The 21,165-nt window shown below is 39.0% G+C and overlaps 1 protein-coding gene across 1 annotated transcript in view; it reads left to right on the top strand.

Moving 5' to 3' along the window:
- Nucleotides 1-21,165, top strand: part of EGF (epidermal growth factor) — a 95,335-nt gene that overhangs the window by 23,485 nt on the left and 50,685 nt on the right. The window contains exons 3-7 of the mRNA XM_045998355.1: nt 1,589-1,770; nt 2,141-2,368; nt 3,319-3,521; nt 16,700-16,825; nt 17,936-18,058. Coding sequence (XP_045854311.1) covers nt 1,589-1,770; nt 2,141-2,368; nt 3,319-3,521; nt 16,700-16,825; nt 17,936-18,058 — 862 coding nt within the window. The remainder of the gene's footprint in view (nt 1-1,588; nt 1,771-2,140; nt 2,369-3,318; nt 3,522-16,699; nt 16,826-17,935; nt 18,059-21,165) is intronic.

Genomic DNA, 21,165 nt, shown 5'->3' with positions numbered 1-21,165 from the left:
AGGGGAGAGGCAAAGGGAGAGGGAGAAGCAGACTCCCCTCTGAGCAGGGAGCCCGACTCTGGGCTCAATCCCAGGACTTCCGGATCATGACCTGAACCAAAGGCAGACGCCCAACCATCTGAGCCCCGCAGGCGCTCCACCTTTTTTGATTCTTAAGGTGTTTGCACTCTGGGGGAAAAAATAATGAAGCAGGAGTCAGATATAAAGTATTTTGCTTCAAGTTCATACAAAAGATCTTTGATCTTTCTCTGTGACTGGTGGAACCCTTAGAGTCCCAGGAGGAATGCTCTCTAGATTCCTGAGAGATGGATTACAGAGACGCGTGACTGGAGAAACCTTAAGCATTTATTCCCAGCACAAAGTGCCCACTGTTTTGTTTGTTTTTCTTCAACTCTTTCTCCTTCAGTTATTCTTAAAAGCTTCACTTAAGTGCCAATTTCTTTTATCACATTCTGGGACTTACTAATGTCACCTTTAACAAGGATGGCTATTCATTATTCTCCAGCCATCTGTAGAATAGTTTCAAAACTCTTGAGTCTCAAAATCTGGAGAGTTTCCTGTCACAGACTAGGGAAAAAATTTAAATACTTGTGAATTTGTGTCAAATCATTAGGAGAGGATTGACCTGGTGCCTAAAATCCACCATTGTAGCCCCCTCTTTTGGGTTAAAACACTGTTTACAAAAAAACACCTGTTAAAATACAATTCACCTGGGTGAGCTAATATATTAATATGTTGGCAGCTGGTTCAATGGCTTGGCTAGATAACTTTGCATGAGGTATAGGAATAGTGGAAGCTTGTGAGACTAATCTCTGCAAAATCTGAGTTCAGTGATGTCATGTCAGTGGCTAGAAATCAGCTGTGGTGGGAATATTAACAAACCAAGGAAATCTGCAACCACACAAATCAGGGTTTCTCCCTACCTCCCACCCTGTACCCCCCAAGAAGACTGACCGGTTTACCTGCACATGTTGGAATTAGGAGGTAAAAGAGGTTTTTGTTTGGTCATTTTATCACTACAGAGCAGGAAACTGTACCCAAGGGGCATAAGGAGAAGCTCTGTTCTTTGGGCCATAGGGACACAATGTGAGGGCACGGAAGACTTGTAGAAAAAGTGGGGCCTGATGGAAGAGAAGGGGCCAGGAAAGTGGGGCTCTAATGAGAAACTGATTTATTTTAGAAGTCTGTGCACAAAGGTCAAGGGCATCTTGCCAGATTTTGGCAAAGCTTAGAATTGAGTTCAGCTGAGAATGTGGAAAATTCCATTAGTAAATGGATAAACTGTCTTTAAGATAGCATGGAAATCTCTCTTATAGTTGAATTTGTTAATGCATTATGGTTGATTGCCTAATTTCAATAAGCATAGGATAATTTTCTACTTTAAAACCCAGAAATATTCATGAGGGAGGGTTAAGATTGCTCCATCAAAACAATGGCACCGTATCTGTGACTATTTCATGATTTAAATAGTTTTATGAATGCACAAAAAAATGACTAAGTACTTAAAAGAATAGACTTTTATACATAAAGATAAAACAATGTTGATGTGAATGAGAAAATAGTAATATTTTGAAATTTGATTTTACAGAGAGTATGCAATATAGAGAAAAATGTTTCAGGAATGGCAATAAATTGGATAAATGAAGAACTTATTTGGTCAAATCAACAGGAAGGAATGATTACAATAACAGATATGAAAGGAAACAATTCCCGAGTTCTCTTAAGCGCCTTAAACTATCCTGCAAATGTAGCAATTGATCCAGTAGAAAGGTAACTGCTGTTTTCAGACACTGAAACATATATCAAAATTGGATGATAATTCATAGAATCATAACATTTTGAACTCAGAAGAACCTCTTCCCAGAGAAGGTTGTCTGGATTTGAACCAAGGCAGGCTTCCTTCTACAAGTGGGGCTCTTGACTACCATGATTTCCTACTAGAGAAGCCTAATTCCTTTTTTAACTTGAAATTACATGGAATTTCCATAGCAGGGCAATAAATATTGGTTGAATTGGAATTTCATTCAGAATAGTCCAACTCATCCTGAGTGGCTATCCAGGGACCGCTATAACACTGAGAGTTGGTGATTTAAGTGACCTTACCTTCAATTACATGCCTATATATTGTGTTTGCTCTCAGGGTTATATTTTGGTCTTCAGAGGTGGCTGGCAGCCTTCACAGAGCAGACCTGACTGGCCTGGAAGAGAAGATTCTGTTAGAGACGTCAGGAAGAGTAACAGCTGTGTCCGTGGATGTGCTTGATAAACGGCTTTTTTGGATTCAGTACAACAGAGAGGGAAGCAATTCGTATATTTGTTCCTGTAATTATGACGGAGGTTCTGTCCATTTTAGCAAACACCTTACACGGTAAGTTTGGGTTTTAGTGTAAATTAAAGCAATTGCCACTTAAAGTTTGTCCAGCTGAACTGGTAGAATGGCTTAGCGCCGATTTGGAAGTCCAAAAGGCTTGGTGAGTACAAGTCCTAGATTTATCATTTATTGGACAAGTGACTTTGGGAAGATTACATGATTTTTCCTCAGTTTCCTTTTTTGGTGTGTGTGTGTTTAAAGATTTTATTTATTTATTTGAGAGAGAGAAACCACAAATTGGGGGCCGGAGGGAAGTGGGAGAGGGAGAAGCAGACTTCTTACCGAGCGGGCTGCCTGATGCGGGGCTCAATCCCAGGACCCTAAGATCCTGACCTGAGCTGAAGGCAGACGCTTAACCATCCGAGTCATCCAGGCGCCCCTCCTCAGTTTCCTTTAATATGGGGATAATAGTAGTAACTATTTCTTAGGGTTAATGTGAAAATTAAGTAAAGAAATGCAAATAAAAACAACAGTTTTGGCATCTAATAAGTTCTCACATGTTGGTTATAGGTTATAGTTGATCTTTTTGGAATTACTATGTCCTATATTTGTGAAGCAATTATGTTTCATTTGATATGCTATCTTGCCTGTAACTGACTCACCAGCTTGTGATAAGAGGCAGAAACTAGTGAAGTGTGAAATGGATACAACCAGAATCCACTCTTAGAGTATTTATATTTTCTTCCCTATTTCTACTTTAATCACACTTAAATGCTGATTAGCAAAAGCTGGGTCAATGAATCTGAAGCTAGAAATTATACCCCATTAATTCAGATTATAAATAAATAAAATTTCAGATGTAATATCTGCTTCTAAACCTAAATGGGATATAATTGAAAAGGTAGGTAATTAAAATTCAGCCAATAAATTGAAATGAAGTGAAATGTTAATAAGCCTGGGAGCAAATGTTCTGCCATTCTTTATAGTTTTTCTGTTTTATTTTTTAGGCACAATTTGTTTGCAATGTCCCTTTTTGGTGATCGGATCTTCTATTCAACCTGGAAAAAGAAGACAATTTGGATAGCCAACAAACACACCGGGAAAGATATGGTTAGAATCAACCTCAACCTGTCATTTGTACCACCTGGTAGAATCAAAGTAGTGCATCCACTCTTACAGCCCAAGGCAGAGAGTGATGGTCGGGCACCTGGTGAGTCATCTTTGACCTCAAACGGAGTCTGGTATTTTGTCCCACCCATCTACCTGCTCAAGCCAGACAGTTAGGGGCCATCCTTGGTGTCTTCCACTGCCCCAATTTTCAATCTACTGCCAAATCCTTTCCATTCCACCTTCTAAATACATCTCTAATATCCACTTCTCTCCTCTACAGTCCAACAACCAGCATTTCTTGCCTGGCCTGTTGTAGTAGCCCCTCAACTAATCTTTCTGTTTTTCACTCTAGTTAATCTGATCCATTAACTCCCCTGCTAAATATCCTTCAAAAGCTTTCCTCTATATTTAGATTGAAATGTAACATTTTACCAGGCCTATCAATATCTGATGAAACTGATCTAACACTTCTCCCCTCGCTAGAATCTGACTCAAGTCTTTCCACAGTTGCTCAAATATGCTGTCCCTTTCACGCCTTCAGGCTTTTGCTGTCGCTCCTTTCTCAGCCTAGACTTTGTCTTCAGTTCTAGCTTAAGTATCATGTCCTCAGATTAGCCTTCTCTGGTCATCCAGTCAAGAGGAGATGAAGAGGCCTACCTGTCATCTCTGATTTTTTTTTTTTCAGTACACTCTTCACTGAACTCATCCCAAGATGTAATTACATATTATTTTGCTTTCTTTTTGATTTTATCTCCCACTTGATTATAAATATTGTGCAGGCAGGGACCATGCCTATAATTCATTTGTTTGTTTGTTTATTGTTTAAACCTCCCTGATACATTTATAAATGAAGAATTTTAGATAACATTAGTAAAATGGCTGGTTTGACTGAATCTAGTCCCAGTCCCAAATTTCTACTTCTAAATGTAGTCTCTGAATTCTTTAGCATGCACTTTTTTAAAAGTAGGCTTCTCAATATGGTTTATATACCACACAAATGATGTACTAACATTTTCTATATGTAAAAGCTTAATTTCAAGCAGGCTCTGACATATATTTACTCTTATCCCCAATTAGCTGGGAGAGGGTCTGAGATGGAATTCTTTGTTTTCTATCTGTTGGGTGCCACTAGGGTTTGGCAGTAGTGTGGGAAATGGTAGGGACTGTGGGTCCCTGCTGCAGTTCCTAGATGAATGTGTCTTTTCCCGCCCTAGACACATGTCCTGAAGAGAGCTGTGGAGACTGAACAGAAGGACAGGCACGAGATTGCTGAAGGGAGGCTGGAATCTAGGGGAACTGACATTACTATTTCTTATACCCTCAAAGAGCTAACTAATAGTATGAGGACTTTTTTTTTTTTTTAAGATTTTATTTATTTATTTGGCAGATGGAGATCACAAGTAGGCAGAGAGGCAGGCAGAGAAAGAGAGGGGAGGAAGCAGGCTCCTCTTGGAGCAGAGAGCCTGATGCGGGGCTCGATCCCAGGACTCTGGGATCATGACCCGAGCTGAAGGCAGAGGCTTTAACCCACTGAGCCACCCAGGCGCCTCCTGTGAGGACATTTTAACTGATTTCTTTAAAAACTTAGGTAGAAACCATAATTTAATTTGGGTAACAACTCTGCTTTCAATGCAAGTGATGAGGAACTTCCAAGGATGAAATAAATTCCAAGAGATGAAGTGTTTATTTAGATAAATTATTTTTTTTAAAAACTGATTTACTTGAATTTACAAAGCGGAAGTTGTGGGAAACAATTCAGCTGTGGGTTGGAGCATAACATAACATAAGTAACTACATAGTGACAATGTTATAAATGAGATGGTTGACCGTATTCTACGCAGTAAGGTGGCGAATCTGATATTCTGCCAGATACCTTCCATGGGAAATTTTGACTCAAGCTTTCTTCACGTATGATTCATTGTCCAACTGGTGGTGACTCACCACCAAATTAGAACCAACAGTACTGTGAATAAGTAATTATTGATCCTCACTTGTAATAGTTATAGATACGTCCATCCCTGTCTCTTACATTTCTGTATAAGTGCATGCTTTCCAAAGTGTTTTCATGACCATTATCTTATTGGCTTGCCATGGTAACATTGTGACACAGAAAGGTTGGCAACTTTCGTACTCATTTCATAATTGAGAAATCTGAAACCTAGAGAAGTAGAGTGTGTTATCCAAGATTACACAGCTTGTTAATGAGGGTTTTGGGAGAGAAAACAATCCTGGTGATGAGTCTGTCAGTTTATTCTTTCTCCCATAAACACTTGAGCTCTTCAGAATCCTCTGCTATCACTCAGCTTTTTGGATAGGGAGGTCACATATGATCATTAAAAGCATAAAGTTTAGTAGAAAATCTACAGTGATTCATTAAAGAACAGCTTCAACCCATCTGGCAAAACATGGACTTTGGTTGGGAGGCCACGGCCAGCTGCAGAGCTGCCGGCAAACCTGAAATGCAGAAGGCAGGTGGCATTGGAGATATTGGCTCCAGTTGGTGACCAAAGAACCCGCTTCACGTATATGCCAATGACAAAGGACTTTGATTTCCAAAAGCACTGTTACATTAGCCATCATTAAATAGGTTTAAATTATGTTAGTGCCTGGTAGAGCAGAATTCTTCACGTGGGATTTAGGGTCTGTGAATCTCGTGATTGTGTGGGTGAAGATGAAAATATGCAATAGTCACTCCCTACACAGGTGATGTAAAGCTGCTCTCAGCTTCTCCAAGTGCCTTCGCATTTAAAGACATGCTTCTTCTAGAGGCTGGCTAGTTCCTCCTGGATAGTGGGCTTATGACTTCAGCTCCTCTGGAGAGGTGGATGGTGGTTGTACTTTAGTTTGCAAGGCATTTAGTAGTGAGATTACTTCAATGGGCAGATGACTGAGAAAAATCATGTAGCCTATTTGGCATTATTTTTTACATAAAATTTAAGTATATGCATGTGAGTATCAATAGATTTCCTTCATTCAAATGCCTAAACTATCATTTTTCAAAGCATGTTCTACAAAACACTGGCTCTCTGGGATTTAATGGGGTCATTTGGGGGCAAAAAAGTTTCAGGGTCAAATGATTTAGACAAACCAGGTTAAATAAAATTCAACAGGGAGTCTTTTCCTCAAGTGACTTCTCAGAACCATTCATATGGTCAAGTGCATTGTTAGTCTCTAAAGGCCATATGACCTATAGCATTTTCCTATTTTATTTTCTATGCAGCAGCCTACTTGACTCCTGCATCTAATTGTTTCTAGCCCAGACCTTTTTCTTGAGATCTAGACCAATTAAAAAAAGAGAGACTGAGGCACAATAAGAGTTGAGCTGCAGAGAAAATTGATTTAAAACATTGGGGATTTATTCATAGCATACGAACATGAGCAGCCCCAATGAACACTGTCCACCCAAGGGCAAGGGTGAGGTTTACAAATGAGCAAAGCCATAAAACTTTGCAAGGAAGACTACAGTAATTTGTTGGCTTAAGTAATCCTTGGCTTGCCCATTTGGTTGGGCTGGTTACAGAGGAACTGGCTGCCATGGGAGGCTGAGCCCCAAGTCCACACAGCAGAGCCACTGTTTCACCATCAGGGTGGTTTCCTGATGTGGTCACTCAGGTCCCTCATCTGGGCCACACCTGCTTGCTGTCTGCACCCTGCGGACTTAGGGTCCTACAGTGGCACTTGGAAAATTTCCTTATCAAGGCCTGTATATTTATCTGCCTTCTGAGCCTTTCTGCTTGAATTTTTTGCAAATGCTTTAGGCACAAAGAAAATAATTGACCTACTAACTTTCACACCTTATCTTCCCAGCTCCCGTGTCCCCATCTCAGTGAGTGGCGACTCACCTCCATCTCCCAAGACAGAAATCTGGGCGTGAGCCTTTCCTCTCTCTTTCCCCACTCCCTCGCCATGAAATTAACCTCCAGCCTCCAACAATTCCCCCCGCCTGCAATCTAACCACTAGTGCCCTATTTGGCAGCAATCGGTCCCTACATTCTACTTAATCCGTATCCCTGCCTCCCTTCTCCATGCTGCAGGCAGCATAACCCTTCAGAAATGAGAGCCCAATCATGCCATTCCTTGGTTAAAACCAATCAACAATTCTGTTGTCCGTAATGAAAATCCAGTCTCTTTATTTACCCGGTCCACAGCGGTCTGCAGAAGGATCTCCACTGCATCTCTCACCGTTGTCTGCATTACATTCCCTGCGGCTACCCTACTCAAAGATTTAATTTCCTCCCACAAAACATGCTCGCTCTTTCCCCCAGGCATTTTTGGCAGGTTCAGAAACCTGTTTTCTCCTTCTCTGCACAGGCTCTCTCTCTTTTCGTCCTCTGAGAAGTAGCTCAAATGTTACATCTTTCAGAAACCCTTACCCTACCCCATTCATGGTGAGTCTCGGTTAGCATTTCTTAGAATAACATATTTCCCTCACTTGGTACTTCCTGTTAGTCTTCCTTACTCCTAGGAGAACACCTCTTCATTGTACTCCCGGTGCCTAGAGGACATTTTACAAATAATAGTTTTTTAAAAAATTGCAAGAAACTCAGAGATTTGGTCCAAGCGTTTTGTATAGCCTCTTCCATAACAGAAAAATAAAAGATTTGTTCTATTGTATAGAACAAATAAAAAAACAAACAATAGTTGAAAAAAGAAAAATGGATAAATACCCTTTGTCACTCTCTCCTCTAAATAATGTCCTGATGAACAAATTTTAAAGAGGTATCATGGCTTAGTGCATGTTGTCTTCCTGCCTTCCCTTGGTCTGACAGACAGTCTGCTCCCTTTGGTATATTATGACTCAATCCCCAATGTTTTAAATCCGTTTTCTTGCTTAACTCTCAGTGTGCCTCAGTATATTTTTCTTTTTTCCTTGAATAGGTCTGGATCTCAAGAAAGAGGTCTGAGCCTAAAATACTAGATTTGGGAGCCACATGGGTTGCTGCATAGGAAATAAAATAGGAAAATGCCACAGACTGTATCATCCTTAGAAATAATAGAAATCATCATAATTATTGAGTGTGTAAGGAATTTTCTGTGCTGGCGTTACCCATATCATCTCATTTAATTTTCACAACAATCCTATGAACTAGGTGTGATGATTACCACTGTTTGATTAAAAAGCTGAGTTGCAGAAGTGCCATAATAGCGCATTCAAGGTCAACTGTGGAGGAATTGGGATTTGAACCTAGGCAGAGTGACACCATACTTCTTCCCCAACTGCAGTAAAGAAATACAGCAATATTTTATATAATGGCAATGATATTACTATTCTCTCTCATTTCATATCTTAGATCTTGCCTTATTTGTTTGCGGGAAACCTTTAATTTGGCTTATTCTTATCTATCCATGGCCTCCTGGTGGTTAAATATTTTGGTGTGCACAGATCATGGGGCCAAAATCTCTCTTTCTCACACACAGACACATACACACACACACCCTCTCTCCTGGCTGTCACAGAATCGATCTCCTATTATTTCAAGCTCAACTTCCAGGGATTTTTGCAACTACTTTTACTGCTCATATATACTGCTATAGAAGGTCGATATATTTTTGCTTTCTTCTCTACTCTTGAGATGTAGATTCCAGTTTTATGTTCATAAGAGATTTTTCTTATGAGAAACGGTGTTTACCATCAGCACTGTGCAAAATACTTTAGATTCATTTCATGAACAAGAATATTACTGAATTTCTTTGGTTCTAGATTTCATGAAGGAGAATTGCTTCCACCTGGAGATCTACCTGCTTATGGAAGTGATTAGTAGAGTTAAAACTGCTCAGGTGGGACTCCGATTCATTTTGATTATGTCATTGCTAGAATGTCTACTGTAAAACCTTGGTTATTTGGAAACCTCTAGAAAAGAATCGTGCTAGAAATTTGAGTATTTTTTTCTTACAATTGTTTTCCAAACTTTTTCATGGTGGTTAACTACACATACCATAAAGTTTACCATCCTAAGTATTTTTAAGCACACATGGAACATCTGGGTGGCTCAGTCTGTTGGGCATCTGCTTCAGCTTAAATCATGATCTCAGGATTCTGGGATCGAGTCCCGCATCAGTCTCCCTGCTCAGTGGGGAGTCTGCTACTCCCTCTCCCTCTGCCTCTCCCCCTTGCTCGCTCTCTCTCATTCTCTCTCTACAAACAAGTAAATAAAACCTTTAAAGAGAAAGTATTTTGCAGTGTACAGTTCAGTACTGGTAAGTCATCCATACTGTCGTGCAATATCATACTATCCATAACTCTTCTCATCTTATAAAATCAAAATTCCATATACTTTCACTGTACCATCTCCCAGCCTTTGACAATCACCATTCTACTTTCTGTCTTTATGATTTTGACAGCTCTCACTGCCTCCTAGAAGTAGAATCGTACAGTTGTCTTTTTGTGACTGGCTTATTTCACTTAGCATAATGTTCTCGTTTCATCCATGTTGTAACATGGGTCAGAACTTTCTTCCTTTCAAAGGCTGAATAATATTCCTTTGGGTGTGTATATTACCACATTTTGTTTATCCATTCATCTGTCGATGGCTATGTGGGTTACTTCCATGTGTTAGCTATTGTGAATAATGCTGCAATGAACATGGGCATACGAGTATATGAGTCTCTTCAAAACTCTGTTTTCAATTCTTTTGGATATATACCCAGAAGTGAATTGCTAGATCATATAGTATCCCCTTTTTAATTTTCTGAGGACCCACCATACTACGTTCCAGACAGTGGCTATGCCATTTTACATTTCCACCAACACTTATTTTCTGTTTTCAAATGATTTTAAATGATCAGTTCAAACATCCAAATCTCTGTTATTTCTCATGGAAATCTTGGTAAAATATGGATGGCTATATCTTCCTAAGATTATTTTTAGATAGTTATTGACATTTTGTTAATGACTAGGGTCATACAAAGATACATGCCGCTGGCGATATCATCAGAGTGGTTTGAGGCAAAGCTGGATTTTATTTTTATTTTATTTTTAAGGATTTTAAGGATTTTTATTTTTAAGAGAGAGGAACAGTTAGAGAGAGAACACAAACAGGGGGAGAGGGAGAAGAAGACTCCCCGCTGAGCAGGGACCAACTCAGGCTAATGACCCGAGTGGAAGGCAGACGCTTAATGACTGAGCCACCCAGGCACCCCCAAAGCTGGGTTTTAAATGCGAATTTGCTCTGATATGAAATTGCTGCCCCTTGAAATGCCTTTTAAAAACTTGGAATGGTTCTCTATCACTTTTCTGTCTTCTTTCTTGCCCTCCACTCTCACTTTTTGCTGGTTCCACATGCCTGACTGTGGACTCTGTTTATTTTCTAATCTGAGGCATTTCTTTGCCATTTATTTGTTGAGGAAACCTGTAGAACTTTCCACATTTTGGATTTTGCAGAGTATAACCCTATGGTGTCATTTAACATGCTTCCGTATTTCTTACACATGGCTAGTTTGGGCCTTGAAGCCTGATCAGATTCAACTGTTTGTTAGGGAACTTAGAAGGTGGCACTGAGGACAGTACTGTACGCTTCCTGCTGATCAATCACACCAGGGCTGTATGATGCCTCCTTGTGGCTCTTATCGTGATGTTTATTTATCAGCGGTTTAGGTCTTGCAAAGTGGTCCATCCATTGTAAAGTTTCCCATCAGCCTTTCACATAATAGCTTTAGAAACTGTTGATTATCATTGCCTAGGCCCTTTTGTCATTAGAGTTTCAAAGAGATGACATTGTATCACAGCTTATGCATTTGTTAGCTGACGAGCCTTTCTACATCAGCTATAATTTCCCTGGGGATGATCTTTTATAGGAAAAGTAAATTAAATGTTTGATTCTTTCCTTTATCCGTTTTCAGAATAAAGGTTTTTTTAAAAAGCATCTTGATAAACTCAGAGATTTAAAAAAAAATATTTGACATGTTTCTATTCATTGCTGTTAATATCATTTTGACACTCATATTGTACCATCTTTCTCCAGGAGGAGCCCCAAACTGAGGCTTCTAGCCTTTGTGGGAGAGAGGACCAAGAGGGACCTCAGCTGCCCTCTCCTAGAAACTGGCCCTGGCAGTCTGGAAAGCTGAGCTGAGGCTCTGTCTGGGCTCACTGGAATCATGCAGTCCTTTCTGGGGAGTGCAGTGGGAGTGGGGTGGTGACATGGGAGAGGCAGGGATACCTTGCATTTCCATCTTTATGCTAGGGGCTGGCCATGGTCACACTTGTCAGAAGTGGGTACAAAAGAAGAAATGACTGAGAGGTTCCAAGGGGCTCATCTGGAGTAAAAAGTCTATATTTTTAAAAACTCTTCAGAGGCTATTGATTCTCAGAGGGGTTTAGATGAATGAGGATACCAAGTAGATGAATTCTGGCTAAGTGGTCTTTGTTTTTACTGTAGTTAAGAATTCCAAGAGACTATTCTTGTATTTTCTTCCTTGTTATTTTCTATTAACAAAGAAGAATAAACCTATATTATACAGTCTGGGAAGGTTTTTGAGGAAATTGAAGAAGTCATTTATTCAGGAAACTCATTACTGAGGAAGACAATAAATAAATGAAACAAAACATAACTAGGTTCTGGGGCACATGGGTGGCTCAAAGTGACTGCCTTTGGCTTAGGTCCTGATCCTGGAGTTCCAGGATCGAGTCCCACATTGGTTTTCCTGCTCAGTGGGGAGTCTGCTTCTCCCTCTGACCCTCCACCCTCACATGCTTTCTCTCTCTCTCATTCTCTCTCTCTCAAATAAATGAATAAAATCTTAAAAAAAGGAAAAACTATAATATTGTAAATGTAATATATATTTATTCTATAAAAACCCATAGTTATATATATGCACATACATATAAGTATACACATAAACATACACACAAGTGGTGGGTATCTATCTACCTATCTTTCAGTCAAGAGATGGGTCTACGGCCAGAAGGCTTGAGCTTGCATCCCAGGTTTACCCCTTATTGATCCTTAAGACACGGTTTCCTAATCTGTAACGTGAAAGATATATGTGCGCTGCATAGCTCAAGAGCTTGTTATGAAAATTAAATGAGATAATGTAAATGCTTTATAAAATGTTCTTTGAATTTTTTATTGTATGTGCTAAATACTAGGGGTGCTGATATTGAGGTATAAGAATGGTTAAAGGGAATGGGTTCAAATTGAAGATACTTGAAAGACTTTCTTGATGAGGCGAGTCTTACACTGAAATTTGAGGTGGAGAAAAGTTGATGGGGGAGATCCCACCTACATTGTTTCAGAATTGGGCCAGGGTGAAATCTACAGATTAACCCAGTGGTAGAAGAGCTCAGAGAGCCTGTGTGTTAGGCAGGCAGGTATCCAAGGCGCAATTGGTGGTGGACATTAATGCCATGATTAGGAGCTTTAATTTGATCTCAGAGGTAATTAAGCTGCCCTGCTGAGCTGTGGGAAGGGGTGTTATCTGAGGTCAGCAGCAGTGGGATGAGTGCTAGCTCTGGCCTAATTTGAAGCTAAAGAACAGCAGAAGATTAAGAAGATTAAACAAAAATATAGCCCTCAATCCTCTGTTTTGCCACTTCCTAAAATGACCTTTTAAAGTGTTTAGCGCCTTGGGGTGCCTGGGTGGCTCAGTGGGTTAAAGCCTCTGCCTTCGGCTCAGGTCATGATCCCAGGGTCCTGGGATCGAGCCCTGCTCTGCTCAGCAGGGAAACTGCTTCCCCCTCTCTCTCTCTGCCTGCCTCTCTGCCTGCTTGTGATGCCTGTCAAATAAATAAATATATACATACATACATACATAAATACGTAAATAAAAAATAAAGTGTTTAGCACCTGAATTCAGGTGGCATCCTCAGCCTAACCATTTAGAGGAGAATGGTGATGCTGTCCTGGCTATCTTCATCGTTGAAGAGTGATATATATATGCTTATGAGTACCATGCAAACCATGAGCACCATGGTAGCTTGGAGTACTGGGCAAGCAGACGCTGACTGTCTGAGTTCTAATGCTAAGGCTCAAGGGAAATTCCAGGAGAAATGAAATAAAGGAGTTAAGTTGCAGGTGACATGATCACAAGGTTTTTTGGTGTATGAAGCCTATGTCTGTAGTATACCCGTGTTGTGAAAGGCACCATGCTGGGTGCTGTTTGGGCTATAAAATGTGAATGGGATTCGCCCCTTAGCCTCAAGAAGCTTATTGGTTAATGGAAAAAAGAAGCATATACATCATTGTCATGACCACGGAATGAGTGCGATGATGGTAAGAGCACAAGTACGTGCAGGCGAGAGGTAGGAGAAAAGTACAAAAAAGTGATAAATAATAGTGGCTCTAGATGAAGAATGGAGAATTTCCTGGATGCTAATTGTTTTTCTTCGTTAAGCAGTTTGAATCCTTATTAACACATTATAAACAGTAATTAAGGTTTGAGACTCCGTAGAGGTACAAACTTAGAGAAATTTACCACAAACATCTGATTCTGTATAGAACCATAAATTTTTTTTTCCATTTTATCCATTTTATTTATTAGAATCATAAAATTTTTTTTAAACATAAGGGATCTCAGGAACTATTCCAAACTTTTATTTCATGTATTAGGAAACCAAGATGAAAGAGATCATGATGCGATGTACAGGCAGAACCAGAAAACTTGGTTTTCCTTGTTCTTAATCCCGTACTCACCTGTCATGCTGGGTTTGGTAAGATTTTTTATAAGGGATATTTCTAGGAAGCATAATTCCTTTTTTTTTTTTTTTTTTTGGTTACATCAAGAAAGTAGTAGCACTTTGGTGCCTTGAAAAGGCTGAGTCAGAGGACTGTTTCTACACCTGGTGGATAGGGTGCTGTTGGATTCATGAATCATTTAATAAAGGCTGTTAGATCTTCAAATTAAAAAAAGAAATGTCAACTTGGACATTTCTATATTTTAATTGTTGTTATTCCCTTGCAAATTCATAAAAATTAAAGTTTTAAAATTTTAAAGATTAAAATAAAAAAATACGTGTCTTTTTTTTTTTCCCCCAGAAATTCAGAGTGGTACATTTTGTCTCCTAATCTTAGTCATTTACTTTTAAAATTTGGGTGATTTTATTTTTTCATTTTGCTTAGTTAAAATTTTAATATATGCAGCATGCAGGAACCTGAAAGCAATGTAACTATCTATACATGTGTGATTGTCTGGAAACCATATATAAGAAATAAAATGTTTAGAATCAATATCTAAGAAACTATTCAGTGTAAATCTGAACTGATTCAGTTGGTAATATTGCAACAGTATCGAATACTCAGCAAGATTGATTTTGTATTTAATTCCATCATGAGCTCTGAATAAACAAGTTTAAAATAACTAAGTTCACAACAGAGACTTGCTAAAGGAGGTATTAATAACTGAGGGGAGGCTGGGATGTTTCATCAGTGCATTATGCCATTTCTCAAAGTGTGGTTTAAAGACTCCGCAACAGATTCACTCTGATTCAGCTGAAAATTCAGAGTCCTTAAGGGGTTTTATTCTTGGATTCCAAAAAAGAAAAAAAAAAGAAAAAGAAAATGCAGAGTCTGAGCCTTTCTCTTGGTGGACCAAGTCAGAATCTCTAAAGGGCCAGTAGTCTCAATGCACACTGGGAACATTTTCAAGAGGGCAAGAATAGGGGTGCCTGGGTGGCTCAGTGGGTTAAGCCTCTGCCTTCGGCTCAGGTCATGATCTCAGGGTCCTGGGATTGAGCCCTGCATTGGGCTCTCTGCTCAGCAGGGAGCCTGCTTCCCCTCTCTCTCTGCCTATTTGTGATCTCTTTCTTGTCAAATAAATAAATTTTAAAAAATCTTTTTTAAAAAAAGAGGGCAAGAATATGTTTTTACTGTGTCATGGTGTTATTGGTCAAGAAGAATGTTTAGGGACTTGAAATAGAAGGAAATTGGTAGAGTCAGAGTGAGGAGACATCTTTATAAGTAGATAAACAGAGACTAGAGGAACAACATTACATGGAGAATGGTTTCAGCTTCTGGCACTACTGAGCAAAGGCTCTTACTGGTTTGTTGCCTGTGCCGTTCACAGCATGTTTTTAGCAGTCCTTTCGTTGGACGGTTGGCTCTTCTCATTTTTCAGAGGCTCTCACTGATCTCAACCCTGCCACGACCCCAGCTTTCCCTGCTGTCTGTCACCTCTTGCCAGAGTTCTGACCTCTATATCTACTTGGGTCATGAAATCTGCCTTCAGACTCAGGATTAACTGTATTTCCCAGAGCATTTTACAAAGTTCCCATCATTGTTACAATGGGCAAAAAGTAGGAAGGAACAAAATTTGAACAGGGATATATGCATTACTAGTTTGTCTCTTGACTCTGGCTCTGAAAATCAAGGGGTGTCCATTGTCCATTTGTTGTTCCATATATTTGGCTAATCCAGTCCAAGCACCTACCTCACTAAGCAGATTTGACTATCTACTCTGGGTTGTTTTGTAAAACATGGAATACCGGCAGCAATGGACTCAGAAATTTGGGGATAAGACATAAGGCTGTGGTGTATTTTAAGTCTGAAAGATGTTGTTCTTTAAATAAGGATCCTAAAAAGAGCTAAATATACATATAGATCGGACCTATAACTATTATACTTAAAAAAAGATGTTCTTAAGATTAAAGCTTTTTTTGTTTCTTAAACAGATCTTTCATTTTCAGAATTTTTGTTTATGTGCTTTATCATTTTTAATAAAAATAAACCAGAATGAATGAAATAAAGGGGATTAAGAATACAGTTCTCTTGATGAGCACTGAGAAATGTATACAATTGTATTTGTATAAAGATAAATATATATAAAATAAGTAAGCACAGGGGTACCTGGGTGGTGTAGTTTTTTAATTGCCTGATTTTTTGTTTCGGCTTGGGTGGTAGGCTCAGGTCATGATCTCAGGGTGCTGGGAACCAGCTGGGCATCAGGCTCATGTTCAGCCCAGAGTGTGCTTAAGACTCTCTCTCCCTCTACCCCTCCCCACTGCTCTCTCTCTCTCTCAAAAAAATAAATCTTAAAAAAAAAAATAAAGCAGAATGAAACACTAAGTTGCATTTAGTGTTTATAGCTCAAGGAATGAAACCACCAGCTAATTAGGATGTCCAATCCTGAGCACTTTGGTAGGAATAATAAATTAGAGAAGTGGGCTGCCTCTCTGAATGCTTCAGAATCCAGGCTAATACTGCTTGGCTCCAGAGCAGAGCCAATCCGGGAAAGACAGCACCCTACTCTTGTCACGGGAGGTATTGGACTTCCAAGAACCACAAAGGGATCAAGCAGCTTCCCTGTCAAAATACACCTCTACTCCAAATAAACCATCTTCTCTTTTAGAACAGAAACTCTGTAAATGGAGGAAAGGCAGCTGCAGAGGCAGCATGTGTGGTCAAGGCTCTAAGTCCCAGTCATGCACGTGTGCGGAGGGATATACTTTAAGCCAAGATGGAAAGTACTGTGAAGGTAACGTGTGTGTGTGTGGGGGGGGGGGGGGGTAACTACCTAAAGCAAGCACAGCCCACCTGAGCTAGTAGCTGGTCTTCAGTGGGTCATCCAGAGCTTTGAAGTAAAACCAACTTGAGCTTTCTTCCCCTTTTGCCCCAGAAAAATAATTTTCTTTCTCTTCTTTTGTTAAAACTTTCATAATAACGTTCAGATCTTCTCTATGTGTTGTGTTCCTAGATCCAGTATTCTTAGAAGCTACTCGAGCTTGATATGAGGCAGGGATTCTCTGAGTGGACTCCAGGGACCTCTGAGGGTTTCACAGTGGCAAAATGTTAGCATTTTCAAATTTTTAAAGGGAGCACAGTTCCATAGCTCTCATTAGATCCTCAAAGAGTAGGTGAGTCCCACACCACATCTTATAAAAGTCTGTTAGGAATCTTGAGAAGCTATGTAACCAAGACTGTTTATCTGGGGCTTCACCTATTTTGAGAATTCAGGCCCAATTCAGTGAACTGGGGAGAAATACTATATTCTCTGTCCTGGGAGGTCAGTCCAGTGAGTTACTAATGAAAATCATTCAATGGCTATATCACACATTCAGTAGAATTAGTTGGGGTGTGATGTCAGGTAAACCTGACATTGAAGTGTAAGTTACTATATCCTGCTCACCTGGGACCAGTGGGAGAGAGCCATAATATAGCAGCCTGGAAGCTGGGTTTCAACCACAGTGAAGCTGCTGGGGAATGTTCTACATTCAGGTGAAGAGCTCCTGTCAGCTCTGAGAAGGCTGAAGAGCAGAGCAGGGAATGTCATATCCCTATCTCTAACTTTCAAGAGTCCCCACCTTCAAAGGCTACATCTTTTCATGGGAAATTGTGTTACTTTTTCCTGAAGGCAGTTCTGGTATGAAAATACAGATGTATTTGAAAGTATAAACTGAGACAGTAAAAATGGCTTTCATGACCGTTGTGAAAGAATGACTTCTTTCATTCTTTGTGAGGGTAGCAAAAACATGGTCCGTTACAGCACATCCAAGTGTGTGATATTCTACTTTGTGCTGACTTATTAGCAATATTATAATTTATTTAAGAAAATAACCATCTATGTTTAATTGTTGTCATTGCATAGATGTCAATGAATGTGCCTTTTGGAATCACGGCTGTACTCTTGGGTGTGAAAACATCCCTGGATCTTATTATTGCACATGCCCTGTTGGATTTATTCTGCTTCCTGATGGGAAACGGTGTCATCGTAAGTATTTATTGCACTATTTTCTTTCATTTTCAGTGATGTTTCTCAGGTGGCTATGATCTGGGTTGGTGAGCCTTGATCGGTAGTAAGCATCAGAATTACCTTGATGTTTTATTATGTACATGAATGACACGACCGCAGACCTATTACATCAAAACCCCTAAGGTTGGGGAAATAAGTATATAAATCTCTCTATACATACATTTCTTGTTTATTTATCCATATTTTCTTGCATATTTCTGAAAGATAAGCATGTAAGAACATAATCATGATACATTATTATATCTGAAACACAAGCTCTAATTCCCTGCTATCATCTATTATCTGGTCACAGGACCATTGTCACACCTGAAAAAATTGGCAATAATTCCCTAATAACACCAAATGTCTAGACAGTGCTCAACTTACCTTAAAAAGTTTTTTTAAACAGTTGGTTTGTGTGAATAACCACCCAGACAAGAGCTATGTGTTGTATTAGCTTAATACTTCTCTTTTGTTCTACAGATTCCCTCACCTCTGTTTTTCTCCTTGCAAGTATTTGTTGAAGAAATTGTTTTTCCCTGTGGTTTCTCACATTTTGGATTTTCCTGATCACACTTCTGTGATGTCCCTGTCTTTCTGCAAACTTGTGGTTAGATACAAGGCTTGAGCAGATTCAGCTTTGACATTTTTGTCAGGAATGCTTCCTAGGTGTGTTTATACTTCCATCAGAAGACACATAATATCTGGTCATTTCTCTTTCTGTCATCCATTATAAAGTTCCTTAATAGTCTTTTTTTCCCTCTTTTTTCAACAAGTTCTGGCCAAATTTTTTTAAAAGATTGTATTTATTTATTTGAGAGATCGAGCATGAGCATGGGTAGAGGGAGAGGAAAAAGCAGGGTCCCCGGTGAGCAGGGAGCCCGATGTGGGACTCAATCCTAGAACCCTGAGAACATGACCTGAGCTGAAAGCAGACACTTAACCAACTGAGCCACCCAGGCACCCCTCGCCAGTTTTAATAAAGAAAAATTTTACATGATTTACTTTTCACCAGTCTGTTCTGACATATTTCTTTCTTTTTAAAAAATATGCATTTTATTTTATTTTTATTCTTTTAAAAAATTTCTGGTGTAATTAACATACAGTTTTATATTAGTTTCTGTACAATATAGTGATTCAACAATTCTATACATTACTCAGCGTTCATCAAGATAAGCGTACACTTAATCCCCTTTACCTGTTTGCTCCATGCTTCCACCAATCTCCCCTCTGGTAACCATCAGTTTGTTCACTATAGTTAAGAGTCTGTTTCTTGGTTTCTCTTTTTCTTTTTTCATTTCTTTTGTTTCCTAAATATTACATATGATAAAGTCATATGATATTTGTCTTTCTCTGAGTGACTTATTTCACTTAGCATTATACCATCTAGATCCATTCATGTTGTGCTCGCTTCGGCAGCACATATACTAGATCCATTCATGTTGTTGCAAATGGCAAGATTTCATTCTTTTGTATGGCTGAGTTATATTCTATCAAGTTTGTACACCACTTTTTTATCCATTCATCTGTTGATGGACACTTGAGTTGCTTCCATAATTTGGCTATTGCAAATAATGTTGCAATAAACATAGGCGTGCATATATCTTTTTGAACTAGTGTTTTGTATTCTTTGGGTAAATACCCACTAGTGGAATCACTGGACCATATAGTAATTCTGTTTTTAATTGTTTGAGGAACCTCCATACTGTTTTCCACAGTGGCTGCACCAGTTTGCATCCAAACCAGCAGTGCACAAGGGTTTGTTTTTCTCTACAGTCTTGCCAGGACTTGTTGTTTCTTATATTTTTGGTTTTAGCCATTCTGACAGGTGTGAGGTGATACCTCCTTGTGGTTTTGATTTACATTTCCCTGGTGATGAGTGATGTTGAACATCTTTTCACGTTTCTGTTGGCCATCTGTAGGTCTTCTTTGGAAAACTACCTGTTCAGGTCTTCTGTTGAATTTTAAATTGAATTATTTGTTTTTTGGGCATTGAGTTGTACCAGTTGTATTTGTGTTTTAGATACTAACCCCTTATCAGATGTCATTTACAAATCTCTTCTTCCGTTCAGTAGATTTTTTGTTTTGTTAATTATTTCCTTTGTTGTGCAAAAGCTTTTCTTTTGATGTAGTCCAGTAGTTTATTTTTGCTTTTGGTTCAGATGCCTTAGGTGAGGTATCCTGAAAAAATTTTCTGTGTAACAGAAATTACTGCCTGTTCTCTTTTCCAGTGTTTTTATGGTTTTAGGTCTCATGTTTAGATCTTTAATCCATTTTGAGTTATATTTGTGTATGGCAAACGAGAGTGGTCCAGTTTCATTCTCATTCAGTTATATTGACATATAACTGTCAAGTTTTCCCAATTTTCACCAATTTTTTGACATATAATTTTTCATAACATTCTCTTATAACTCCTTTATTTCTGTGGCATTGGTTTTTATTTCTCCTCTTTTCATTTCTGAGTTTGTTTGTTTGAGTCCTCTCTCTCTTTCTCTTTATGAGGATGGGTAGAGGCTAATCAAAAAGTTCCCTTTTAAAACAGCTTTTCTCGAATCCCAAAGATTTTGAACTGTGTGTTTTCCTTTTCATTTGTTTCTATGTATTTTTATTGCCTTTTTGATTTCTTGGTTTACCCATCCATGGTTTAATAGCATATTATTTAACCTTTATGTATTTGTGTTTTTTCCAGATTTTTTCTTGTGGTTGATTTCTAGTTTCATAGTGTTGTGGTCAGAAAAGATGTATGGTAAGACTTCAGACTTTTTGAATTTGTTGAGACTTGTTTTGTGTCCTCACATGTGGTCTCTTCTGAGAATCATCCATGTATACTTGAAAGGAATGTGTATTCTGCTGTTTTAGGATGGAACCTTCTGCACATATCTGTCAGATCCATGTGATCTGATGTGTTAACAATGCCACTGCTTCCTTATTGATTTTCTGTTTGGATGATCTAGCCATTGACATAAATGGGTTGTTAAAATTCCCCACTATTACTGTATTACAATTGAGTACTTCCCTTATGTTTGTTATTAGCTGCTTTATGTATTTGTTGGGTGCATAAATATTTACAATTATTCATCTTTTTG

The sequence above is a fragment of the Meles meles genome, chromosome 2 (assembly GCF_922984935.1).
Source record: "Meles meles chromosome 2, mMelMel3.1 paternal haplotype, whole genome shotgun sequence".
Taxonomy (NCBI): Eukaryota; Metazoa; Chordata; class Mammalia; order Carnivora; family Mustelidae; genus Meles; species Meles meles.
The sequence above is the reverse complement of the archived record's forward strand: the minus strand, read 5'-3'. Positions and strand labels throughout refer to the sequence as shown.